A 12,917-nucleotide genomic window follows, 5' to 3' on the forward strand; every position below is an offset into this window, starting at 1 on the left:
TTCAAGAGACTTAATCACCTCTAAACTACAATTTACCAACACCTACTTGAAACTAATGACACTTTTTCCTGAGGTACTAAGTAACAGTAGGGTCTATTATATGTGGATTTGCATAAACTTCCTGTCTTTGTGTAGTTAAGTATGGCCTTGGTTTTATTTATAGCCAAATAATTAAAATAGATTTCTTGTCAAAGCCTGATTTCTCATCCCTCCTTGTTCCATTTAGTTGGGTTTAAGTGCTGTGTTGCTGCCATCTCTCACTTGAATAGTAATAAATTGCAGTTAGAAACAGAGGCCTAGGACTTCACTGCAGGGTGGGGAAGAGGAATGGTGTGAGGGAAGAGCATTCCAACTTCAGTACATGTGGCAGAACACAAGAGGAAATGTGATTACCACACAGTTTCAAGGACTAAATCCTAGTTTCAAGGTTTTTTTCCCTTGCATTGCCAGATGTTGGGTCTGTTGTGAGACAGATGATGTCCCAGCTCAGGGACATCAACCTTACCAGGGCTAAGCCCCTTGTTACACATACTAGACAGCGACTGAACGTGTTTGCAGCAGCTGCCCCTTCTGTGTACGTGCAGTTCCACCAGGGCTGGGGGTCTTGTATGGCCTTGCACTTTGCAAGCATGAAGTGAAGTGATCGTGGAGGTAAAAAATACAGACTTGTAGTTCATTGTACTGTTTCTTATATATCTTCCTTCTATTTTTTTTTAATTGCCTGTATTTTTAGAGACACTGTGTAAGAATTAGTCTGTCTTTGAGAATAAATGGGAACAATTTTCCTTTAGAAGTAACCTTAAATAGTTTCCCCATAAATTCCAGTTCTCACAAATCAAACTTCATTTCCATCTGTTATGCACAGGCAGTCTTGAGTACTTACTGATAACTGCTAAAAAGAGAAACATTAATCTAAACTGTAATTTTGTGTCTCCAGAAGCTTTTTAGTTGGTCTTGAAATATAGAGAACGCCATGCTTTTAGCACAGAGGACAAGTAATTTTTCAAAAGAGCTAGAGATACATGTAGAGCCTGCAGGGAAAGGTGTATATGCTGCAATGGCCTAGTACTGGGCAAAGATAAAAGATCTGAATTTCTTTTTCTACAATTCCAGCATTTTGTGTTCCTTGAGGGGAGGAGTGTGTGAATATGGCAGCAGAATGCAAGCAATCATGCAGTTTGTGGGATACCACTAATGCTCTTTTTTGTGTGTTCCTCCTTACAAAGGAGATTTTTTCTTATTTGTACTTTGTAAGATGTAGACTCTTAGAAAAGTGCAAGCTTTCTGTGTTTGGTTTTTACAAAACATTAGACCTTTTCAGACTAACTTCTTAACCTACTAGTAGCAGTGTTCAGAGCTGTCTTTAAGTAGCAAGATTGGATTTACCTCACTCTTCCAGCCTCTATGGCAGGACACTTCTGGGATGAGGGCCTGGTCTTGGATGCTTGTATGGTTTTCACTTTGTCCCTGGAAAGTCTATGGGATGTTACAGCCAAGTAACTTTGAAGGGCTTCTTGCTAACAGAAAGACAGACTGGGAGGAAGGGAATAAGGCTTATTTATGAATGTTTCTGTTTAATCCAGATAACGAATGAGTCTCCTTTGAAGGTTTAAATGATCATCTCTTAAGGTTTGATATGGCTTCTCTGCAACAGATGCCAAACTAGTGTGAATTGAAACCGCAGCGCTGGTTTGACCCAAGGTTAATGCTGTGAACCGCTACCTACTTTATTAATTTTGGATTTCTCTCTAGGGAGAACTGGAGAGACAGTTGCTCCAGGCTAATCCCATCCTGGAGGCCTTTGGAAATGCCAAGACAGTAAAGAATGACAACTCCTCAAGATTTGTGAGTATTATTATGTCATGAGTGTATTCAAAAAGAGTATCAAAAGTGTATTTTACACTTTCCAGAGTGTTCTGCTTTTGGGTGAATTGCTATCAGGGATAGAGTAATTGAGTGACTTTCTTTAAATTAATCTGGGAAATTAATTTCATTTGGTGAATTATCCAGAATAGATCTTTTAGGTCTCTAGAATGAAGAAACCAGACCCTGTGCCAGGATCATCTGTGCTGATTTTTTTGGTAATCATTGCACTCAGTTTTGTCCTAGAGAGCAAATACTCGTCCTTATTTTGCTTGCTGTGGAGGGCAATGGACATCATCTGAGAGGCAGGTGGGGGAGCTGGAGCAAAACCAAATGAAAATGGTTGAAGCTAACACTAAAAGAGGTGGAAGTGTCAGGCTAGTGTAATGTGAAATTGAAGGGACCCTGGTTGTGGGAAATCTAGGTTGAAACATAGTGAGTGTGAGTTGTAGGCTATCACAATTGTCTGGAAGTGCTTGGTGGTTTTTTTGTTCAGTTGCTGTTGTGATCAGTAGGCATTGCCTATTGGCTGACCTTATGCTTTGCCTAAAACCTGCCTGACCTGTTTGGAGTTTCCATTCCTGGATTAAAAAGAGAAGGTTTGCCTCTGTTGTTTACTGTTGTTACCAAACACAAAGAATACTAATTTTAATGCTATTGTCTTTCTCTTAGGGCAAATTTATCAGAATCAACTTTGATGTCAATGGCTACATTGTTGGAGCCAATATCGAGACCTGTATCCTTTTGTAACCCCTTGAAAGGTTCAAGGCTCTAGAGGTGCCTGGAATGGTACCTAGCAGTCTCATCACCACTGACTTAGGTTGAGAAAGCAGTTGGAAGCAATCTAAATTTCTACTATCAAGATCACTGTTGTAGTCTCCTCTTTCCTTAATATTATTTTGTGACCTTTGTGATCATGGTGCAGACCTTTTCTGAAGTAATGAATTAATTCTAATCTTAAGAGGTGAAATGCAAGCATAAACTGCAGCAATATGAATAGGTGTGGAATTTCATAATTCATTCTTGCTTCTTTCCAAGGCAAGTGGGGATTGATGGCATCGATTTTTATGTTTCTTACCAGTTACGTCTCTGTTACCCTAGTCATCATTCAGAGGCTGGCAGAACTGAGACCAGAAGCTCAAGGGGTTATTAACTGATAACGATTGCTAAGTCAATACCCTTGTCAATTGGTATGAAGAGAACATCAGGTAGTTTTTTCTCCTGCCACAGAATAGGAAGGGATTTGTATGTCCTGTCATGGGCCTTGACTCTCTGAAGATCTGCTGGAGAAGTCACGTGCAATTCGCCAGGCCAAAGAGGAGAGAACCTTCCACATCTTTTACTACCTGCTCTCTGGGGCAGGGGAGCATCTGAAGAGTAAGTATGATTGTGTTGTGATGAAGGAATCCCATAACTACATCAACAGAGGGTTCATAACACCTATAGACAAGGACCTGTTCCTTCGCAGTTCCTTCTTCTCTGCCTTTTGGAGATTGTCAGCTCTCCTCTACTTCTTTCATGCATTCATACGTCCATCTGCCCTCCCCCTCTACTTCTCAGTTCCTGAAAACTTGCTTCTCTGGTTCCTTCCTGCACTTGTCTCCCTGCCAGCAATGACTCTACGCCCTTCCTTATCTAAATCGCTGTCCCATGTTTAGTCTAGTCTTGCATGATGTAAACCATTCTGATGCAGGAATGGTCCTGCTGTGAAGCTCTTGGTGTGTAACTGAGTGGAGCAAATCTGCAAGCCTTTAAGCAGCTCTAGCAGTCTGGTATCCCAGCACACCTTGTTTTAATACCTCAGCCTGGTAATATGGGTCTGTCTTGTGGAAGAGCTGCAAATGGATCTGCAGGAATGACACAATGAGAGGACTTTCTCATAGCTGCTACTGTTTCAAGAGTTAATATGTTAACTTTTGTCTGACTTGAAACAAATGAGGTATCTGAAATTAAAGGCAAATTTTCTTTCAAGTTAATCCATGCTTTTTACAGATTTAGGACCTAATGATGAGTGACACTGCTTTGGTGGAGTACTCCAGAGGAAGGAATAGCAAGAAATAACACAGAAAATATCTAAAATACATTAAATGTTCAGCCCAAAGTAAAACTGGGCTTAATCCTAGATTCATCCAGGAGCTGGTAGTGTATGCAAGTCAGAAATTTGATATTGGTAGTAGCTTGTTATCTGTTAAAAAATCCATAGCAACTTCTTTCTCAATTCTTTCCTAAGACGATCTGCTGCTGGAGCCTTACAACAAATACCGCTTCCTTTCCAATGGGCATGTTACGATCCCAGGTCAGCAAGACAAAGACATGTTTCAGGAGACCATGGAGGCAATGAAGATCATGGGCATCCCAGATGAAGAGCAGATAGGTATGAATATGCAAGGAATGAAAGAGGGAACAGGCTATGTCTCAACCTTTTTTTGGTTCTGGTGTTCTTTTTTTTTTTGTTTTGTTTTGATTTGATTTGCTTTGTTAGCTTTTTGTTTAGGGATTTTGTTGGTTTTGTTTCGCTTGTATCCATTCCTGCTCCCCCTGCCCCAAGTGAACAGTGTGCAAGTAACAAAATTCAGTAGCTTTGGAGTGACCTACCTCAGGATCTACCAGCACAGTTTCAAGTTATACAGTTAACTCTAGAACAAGCAGCTAATAAAAACATGCTTCTTCTTGCTGTTTTTGTTCCCAATCTGAGGCTTGTATACCCAGTTTGTGAAAAACGCATCCAAGATACAAGAATCCCCTCATTCTCTTACGCAATACATGGCTTGCGTGCTCCCCCTATCCCTTAGCAGTGGCTCTAAAGTATCTGATTCAACCACTGCTGGATTAGTCCTTTGAGAATGGGCTGGTCATAGTGCCTTTCTTTCCAGCTTAACACTGAACTGCTGATCAGAAATTAATATTGTCTGATTCTGGGAGCACAGTAGCATGACAGTGAAAATAGAAATGCACGCAGCCAGCAGAAAGCCCAGTGATACATATTCACCAGAGCTCTGTGTTCATTCATGATCTGCCCCACTGGTTGGAAATCAGTGTTCTGCAAAGTCTCACCTTCGAAATGTGTATGGTCTTCTAAAGCTAGGACTGTTACTCTCTACACTGAAAGAGTACAATAAACTATACACGTTTATTTACCTGTGCCTTCTGCTGTTTATGGTCCAGCTGTTAAAATCTGTGCTGTTGTTATCAACAGTTTAATACATTTCTTGATATCCTGAACCATCTGAGACTGAGACTTCTGTATGGAGGTGAAGAGAAATTTGCCTAAACCAAATAAAAGAAATGGTAGCCTTATTCATTGTCAGGGTGTCCTGCTATGCTCAGTTTTTTGAGTTGTTTTTAATGTATGCTCTAGGGTATGTTTTTGCTGTCATGTAGATGAGTTATTGGTTCCAGTCACTACAGCAAAAATAGCTTTAATATTTTACATTTGCTGAGGAGCCTGTTCCACTGCCCTTTTTCCAAGATCCAGCCTAACCCTCCCCTGACACAGCTTCATGCTGTTCCCTGGGATCCTGTCATTGGTCACCAGAGAGATGGATGCCTGGCCCTCCACTTCCCTTGTGAGGAAGCTGTAGGCTGCTGTGAAGTCACCCCTCAGTCTCCTCTTCTCCAGGCTGACCAACCAAGTGACCTCAGTCACTCCTCCTATGGCTTTCTCTTGATTCATCACCATCTTCATAGCCATCCTTTGGACACTCCCTAGTAGCTTTATATCTTTCTGATATTGTGGCACCCAAAACTGCACCCAGGACTTAAGGTGAGGCTGCACCAGTGCAGAGCAGAGTGGGACAATCACAAACATATATTTCTTTTCTGTCGCTCCTAATGTAGCATATAATGGAGCCTTTGTTCACTCTCTCATCAGAAGGATGTTTTCTTAAGACAAATCTTTTTGTGCTAGTGTTGTGGTTTAACTGCAGTTGGCAACTAAGTCCTACATGGCTGCTCACTCACTCCTGCCCATTAGGATGGGAGAGAGAATTGAGATAGTAAAAGTGAGAAAATTTATGGGTCAAGATAAAGACAGTTTAACAGGTATAGCAAAAGCTGCACATGCAAGTGAAGCAAAGCAAGATGAGGAATTCATTCACCACTTCCCAGGGGCAGGCAGGTGTTCAGCCACACCCAGGAAAGCAGGGCTCCATCACGCAGTGACTTGGGAACCAAACATATATCACTCCCAACATCCTCCCCTTCCTTCTTCTCTGAACTTTAAATGCTGAGCTCATGCCATGTGGTGTGGAATATCCCTTGGGTCAGTTGGGGTCAGCTGTCCTGGCTGTGTCCTTGCCCATCTTCTTGTGTACCCCCAGCCTCCTCCTGTGTTATGAACACTTTTTTCCAGTACAAATCCAGAACACAGTCCCATAACAGCTACTGTGAAGAAAATTAATTCTACCCCAGCCAAAATCAGCATAAACAAGTAGAAATTGGGGGACAAAAAAATACCTTTATTACAAGATCCCCTTCAAGTGATTGGCAGTTTACTTTGCTCAAGACAACTGGAAGCTATTATGCAATGAGCTTTGATACATAGTGAAAATTGAATTGTCTTCCCTGTCTTGCCATCTGATAGTTTGGCTTTTTTGATGTGCGTCATTTGAAGAGTATGAATATATCATTAGCAATGGGGTGGGGTGCTTCAGCATATAATTAGTAATAGTTACTGTCCAGGCACTTTTGCCCACATCCTGCTGCCTTCTGTACATTATAGTGTGTATCTGTAAAGTCTACAGATCTTAGGGAACTCAAAGTGTTACAGGGTTAAAGAAACAAAATCTTTAATTGGGGTATACTCTTAACTGTCTCTTTCCTTTGTTCAGCAATAACTGTTGAGGAAAATAGAGTATCGAATTCATTGCATGAGCTTTTACCTTCAAGCAGAGAAAGTGTTTTATTAAAAAAATACAGTTCTTATAGGTGGCACTTTACCCTCAGTCCTGTCTCTCACTGTTTTGTGGAGACGTTGAGAATGGGTGAATTTCTAGGCTGTGTAGTCTTGCATAGGGATGACAAGGCAAGTCTTTTGTCCTGGATGGGAGTCATTTAGAGGAATAACCTGTGGTGTTTTCCCCCAAATTTCAGAAGGATTTTTGGGATGCTGAGATGGGCTTCTTTACCGTGTTAGAAAAGATAACTAGGTAATATGCATAACTGGGTCACATTTTGGTGATGTCTGACACTAAGCTGGTATGATTATTACTATTTTAAAAGGTCTGCTGAAGGTTATCTCAGGTGTTCTTCAACTTGGCAACATCGTCTTCAAAAAGGAACGTAATACAGACCAAGCCTCTATGCCAGACAATACAGGTAACCAACCTCCTCCCCCACACCAAAGGAAAGTGCAGCAAAAAAGCCTACAGGAAGTTCTTGCCAGTGGGAGAATGTATTGCAGTATGTATGGAATGCTGGAGTCCTGTTTTTCCACAGGGTGAATTATTTGTCAGAGGAGCTGGCGTGCCCCGTACAAATGCAGAGTGTTCTGCCAGGCGTGTGTTTGCAGCCACCCACGGGCAGGAATGTGACACTGTTCCTGTGTCAGGGCTAGGCAGGAAGTACACGCCATGAACAGATGAAAAGGATTACTCTACTGGAATATGTGGAGTGTGTGTTTTAAACGAGCTACAGTAATTGCTCCTTCAAACTTATATTATCAGATTTTAAGGAATGTTCTTTGTTGCCTTTGTAGGTAGTCTGGTAGCTGTAAGAGTAAGGTGGTGGATAGTTTTGTGGTGGGTATAATAGCATGTGTACATATTTTAATTGCACTGCCCATTGTTGAATGTGTAAATAGTGCCATGTTTCATGTGATAGAAAACTTAACTCTTAGACCTTCACTGTAGATGTACTGCAGAAGTGCAAATTGCTAACTTTTCACTAAGTGGAGGGTTTTTTTTGGCTGTTATTATTTAAAATATGCTTGAAATGTCATTTTAAGGAGGAGAATAAACTGTTTGGGTTTGGATTTTGAATCTAAAATACAGAGTTGTCTCAAAGACTAATCAGTAGATGAAGACAGAACAAGTAGCTTGATTAAGAAATCCATTATCTGATGTATTTTTAGATTGATTACAGACAATGACCTTTCTAAAGCTTCTGTGTTACAATTTAGTTGTATGGGGCTGTTACTTCAAATGTACTCTAGTGGCTTCTGGAGAAACTCAATATTAACTAGTATGGGTTGCAAGATGGTTTTTTTAGAGTGTGGTGGTTTTTTTTGTGGTTTTTTTTTTTTTTTTTTTGTTTGGTTTTTTTTTTTTTTTTTTTGTCAGGAAGGTATTTTGTCTCAGCAACCTGTTCTTCATTTAATGTTTTTTGTAAGCTGTTTCCTGACTTCCCTAAAGCCAGTTGTTGGAATGTTTTTCTTTTTCTCTTGCTTTCTGTGAGAAAAACAGAGTAATATGAATCTTTTTGTTTCCTCTTACCATCTTTAGCTGCTCAGAAGGTGTCTCACCTTTTGGGTATCAACGTGACAGATTTCACTAGAGGTATCCTGACTCCTCGCATCAAAGTTGGACGAGATTATGTCCAGAAAGCTCAGACCAAAGAACAGGTAGGCATTCTCAAAAAATGAATGAGTATTCTGGTCTCTAATCTTACTGCTGCACTGCTAATGAGTGTATCAGAGGTTTCTGTAATGTTTACTACCCATCTTTATGATTGCAATGTATGGCAAGCACACTTGAACATTGTACCATAATATATTGCTTCTAGCATAATATATTACTTGTTTTTGTAATCTGTATAAAGTTAGAATTTACCTTGTCCCTTAGCAAAAAAATAAAGAGAACACAAGTTCCCTAATTTTGGTGACTGACTGTCCCTGGGGAGTTAGTAGTTTCAGTGTGGTATGCAAGGGTGACATTTCCAAGTTGGTGGAATACAGAAAGCACTATTTTTGAGTAGGTCAGCTACTAAGATAGAAGAATTTGCTGCTCACTCTTGAAATTGATTGGAAATTTTGTAACATTCTTGACTGATCAGGTTGTGCTGTAAATGAAACCTGACCTAGGAGCTCGTGGCTTGCTTGAATGGAACAAACCCCTGTGCTTACTCATTGCCTGGCTTCTTTATGAACACAGCATCATCCTCTAAATAAAGAAACATGGCCCTGTAACTTGGAAGGGGTTGGCAAGAGATTGAAGTCTGGAAAAAGTCAAAGATTGCCTTTCCAAGCTGCTTGTCCCTTTTGATGTTTAATTTCTTACTACACGTAGTATTTGTGTCAAACACAGGTAGGGTAGCGGCAGGGACGGATTTGGCTTCATAAATCCAAAGTTACCAAAGAATTTAAGTTCATTTCCTTGGGCCTATGAAATACCCCATGTTACTATAGTCTTTGGAAGTGACTGGGCATAGTTTTTCTTTCTTTAATACCAGGTCTTGTTTCCTCCAGCAGGCAGGATCTAAAATTTGGTTTTGACACACTAATTTAGAGACAAATTCTTTGCTCTTGTATATGGACTATCACTATGCCATCTACTTTTCATTTGGAATAAACTGAAATAAGCCTTGTTCAGTGAATTTCCTAGTGAAGAGAAAATGTCAGACTACAGTTGTGCTGCTAGATGCTGAAGCAGTGTAATCTGTGCCTTTCTTTGGTTTGTAATGCAACTTTTGATGTTCATCTGTTTGCTGTTTAGGCTGATTTTGCCATTGAAGCACTGGCCAAAGCCACTTACGAACGGATGTTCCGGTGGCTGGTTATGCGCATCAACAAGGCTTTGGATAAGACCAAGAGACAGGGTGCATCCTTCATTGGAATCCTTGACATTGCTGGCTTTGAGATTTTTGAGGTAAGGAGATGTCAGGTCCTTGCACTCAGCACAGTTTAATATGATGCAAAGACCGCAGAAGGAAATAGCTTTACAACTGGAAAATAACACACTTTTGATAAGAATGTGAAGCCCACAAAAAGGAGAATCAACATCCAATCTCATGCAAGATAAGTGTAGGAGAGGAAGAGCTGAAGGAAGGTTGAGGGAGAGATGGGAGAGAGGGGAAATGTGAGCACTTTCTCTAGATGTCAGTGAACTGTTAGGCCAAACCATTATGGGACTCTATTAAATAATTTTAGGATGTGGTTTGCATTATAATCTGAAGCAGCCACAGACTGCCATCAAAAAAGAAGTATCCTACCATTATCCCAGCAAGGCAGCTCCTGTCAACCTGTGTTATGCTATGCTGGGTCTAACTCATGAACAGCTGCAAAATGAATTGGACCATTTATTCATGAAATAGAAAACTGAGACATAGAAAAGTTGGCATTGTTTTTTTTGTTTTTGTTTTTTTTTTTTTTGGGGGGGTGGGTTTTTTTGTTTGCTTTGGTTTTTTTTTTTTTTGTGTTTGTTGGTTTTTGGGTTTTGGGGGGTGTTTTTTTCCTTCTCCCTCTATTGGTATACCTTTGGCTTCACAGTTCTGGATCTCACTAAAAGAAGAAGAGAAGAAATAACATAGTTAGGAATTATTAAATAGGGAGGAATTAGAACAGGACCACTTTCTTTAGAAGCTGCATTATGTTTTGTGTGGTCAAACATAAAAATACACTGTGGGTTATTAACTTTGTCCATACTGTTTGAAGAAATCTGGAAATTTGGAAGAAATTTCCCTCACTTTCCTTGCTCTGATTTTATATAAGGATTAAAAAGGGATTTTCCAGTCCACACACTTTTAGGAATTTGTCTTCAGGCTTCTGTTGCTGCTTCTTCCTATGAAGAGGAATTGCTGGCTCTGCATTTGTGAGAAAACCAGAGTCCTTTCTTGTCCCGGGTTAAGTAGTTGCAGTAACTTCTCGGCTGTTTACAGCTAAACATTCTTTTGCAAAGTCTGAGAACCAGTGTGTATGAACTTCCCTAGGGATTGCAGCAGTGTGCAGTGGCACGTGACAGAACAGGCAGTTCATATCCAAAGGGGTTATTGACAGTGGACTGTCTGCCCCACTCTAACTTAGACTCCTGAACCACAAATACAATATTTTGTGCTAATAGGATGCTATGTGTGTCTTCACAAGCAATTGCTCAAACATCTTTCTGCCTTTTTCTTCATTAGCTGAACTCCTTTGAGCAGCTGTGTATTAACTACACAAATGAAAAGTTGCAGCAGCTCTTTAACCACACCATGTTCATTCTGGAGCAAGAGGAGTACCAGAGGGAGGGCATAGAGTGGAATTTCATTGACTTTGGCCTGGACCTGCAGCCCTGCATTGACCTCATAGAGAAGCCGGTAAGTTTGTTGTTTTACTGTCAAGCAGGAAATGGCTGCACTGATTTTTGTCATTGAGGACATCATCTCTGGCCCTCTAGCTGCCATTATCCTCTACTGGCACTGTAATATGATTAGAAGCAGGAGTGAACAATTTCTTCTTTGTCTGAAAGTGTGTCAACAATAAGACTGTTAGTTCTTTGGGAAACACTGCATGAAAATGGATCTAATTGGCCACTTTTTCCTCTCACTATATTGTCCTCACTTGTTTAAGTCTGCATGATGCTAGATGTACGTGCAGCTTGCCATAAGTAGTGTGAACTTCCTTACTTAACTACAGGTGTGATGAGAAGCTGTGAACTCTGTTGCTTTCATTCTGCTCTAATGAAATTTGAGAATTTACAAATTTCATAGTATATGTTCCAATAGTAAGGACTAGTTTGTGAAACTTTCTGCTACGGCCTGTTGTATTTCGACACCCGAGTATATTTAGAGAACTGTATAATAATATTTCTTCTATTAAAAATATCTTTTCCCCAAAAAACAACCTAGACAAATGTCACAGAAGAGACTTTCTCATAAAAATGGTCAGAATTCAGATGAGGATATTGAAGAACTATTAACAATTTATATTACAATGGAAGTAGTTTAACTGATATCACACATGAGGTGAATGTGATGTGGATCAGGCTTAGGTATTCTTTTTTTTCTCCTCTAGCCATCTGAAGGTGTTAATTATCGTTGTAGTCATGTAGTTAATGATGTTTTGATGTTTCCCTTCTTTAAGGCTGGGCCTCCTGGTATACTGGCTCTGCTGGATGAAGAGTGCTGGTTCCCAAAAGCAACAGACAAAAGCTTTGTGGAAAAAGTTGTTCAAGAACAAGGCACCCACCCCAAATTTCAGAAGCCAAAACAGCTGAAAGACAAAGCTGACTTCTGTATCATACATTATGCTGGCAAGGTAAAGAATTAATAATTAAAATGTGATGGTTGGAATGCTTAATTCATAACCATTGCTTCTTAGAAATGGCTACTTACCAAAATGGTTGCCTATGAGAAACCATCAGAAGATTTAATGAAAGTGTTTCATTGCAGAGGAGCTTACAGGGTCTAAGGGTCTGCAATTCATATCTATATTTATAGTTCAAGACATGTCAAACTGACAACCATTTACATTTGTTCTGTGTGACTTGGTGAGACTGGAGGTACTGCTCAGAAACCTGCATCAAGACTTCATCACCAAAAATGCTGATGCAGCTGTTTTTTGTGTCATGCTCTGGATGGTACAAACTAGCATTGCAAATTCATTCCCTTCACTGACAGAACAGAACATGCAGCTTTTTGTAAGGGTTGGAAATTTGTAGGTGTGCTTACTTAGATGGCAAATCCAAGAATGGTTAGGTAATCTGTTGTTATGCAAACCTTGGTGATACTTTTCTAGACTGTGCCAGATGTTTCTGGATATTGGGCTGCAGAAAATTGCCCCCCCTAATCTTCTTGATGTGTTTATCTTCTCCAGGTGGATTACAAGGCAGATGAATGGCTGATGAAGAACATGGATCCGCTGAATGATAACATCGCCACTCTTCTGCACCAATCGTCGGATAAGTTTGTGTCTGAGCTGTGGAAAGATGGTATGTAATTAAACTTTATTTCATTTGTTTGCTCTTTTTCTGTATGAAAGAGCTTGAGCATCAAAAGCCTGTGATGAGCTGTTATGCTGCTTTTCCCCTGAAATCTAAGCCACCAAGATGAGCATTATCTGGAACATCCTTTGCTTAGATCATGGTATTTTATTAAAAGTTCACTGTAACTCAAGAGAAAGGTTCATTTGCATCGACTTCTCT

At 40.1% G+C, this 12,917-nt stretch overlaps 1 protein-coding gene across 2 annotated transcripts in view; it reads left to right on the forward strand.

The window, feature by feature from the left end:
* Window positions 1-12,917, forward strand: part of MYH9 (myosin heavy chain 9) — a 74,532-nt gene that overhangs the window by 39,521 nt on the left and 22,094 nt on the right. For both annotated transcript variants that reach the window (XM_053977107.1, XM_053977106.1), the window contains exons 6-15: window positions 1,753-1,845; window positions 2,536-2,599; window positions 3,142-3,240; window positions 4,094-4,237; window positions 7,084-7,179; window positions 8,304-8,422; window positions 9,513-9,665; window positions 10,918-11,091; window positions 11,858-12,031; window positions 12,590-12,704. In XM_053977107.1, coding sequence (XP_053833082.1) covers window positions 1,753-1,845; window positions 2,536-2,599; window positions 3,142-3,240; window positions 4,094-4,237; window positions 7,084-7,179; window positions 8,304-8,422; window positions 9,513-9,665; window positions 10,918-11,091; window positions 11,858-12,031; window positions 12,590-12,704 — 1,231 coding nt within the window. The remainder of the gene's footprint in view (window positions 1-1,752; window positions 1,846-2,535; window positions 2,600-3,141; window positions 3,241-4,093; window positions 4,238-7,083; window positions 7,180-8,303; window positions 8,423-9,512; window positions 9,666-10,917; window positions 11,092-11,857; window positions 12,032-12,589; window positions 12,705-12,917) is intronic.

Source organism: Vidua macroura, chromosome 5, assembly GCF_024509145.1.
Source record: "Vidua macroura isolate BioBank_ID:100142 chromosome 5, ASM2450914v1, whole genome shotgun sequence".
NCBI classification, from domain to species: domain Eukaryota; kingdom Metazoa; phylum Chordata; class Aves; order Passeriformes; family Viduidae; genus Vidua; species Vidua macroura.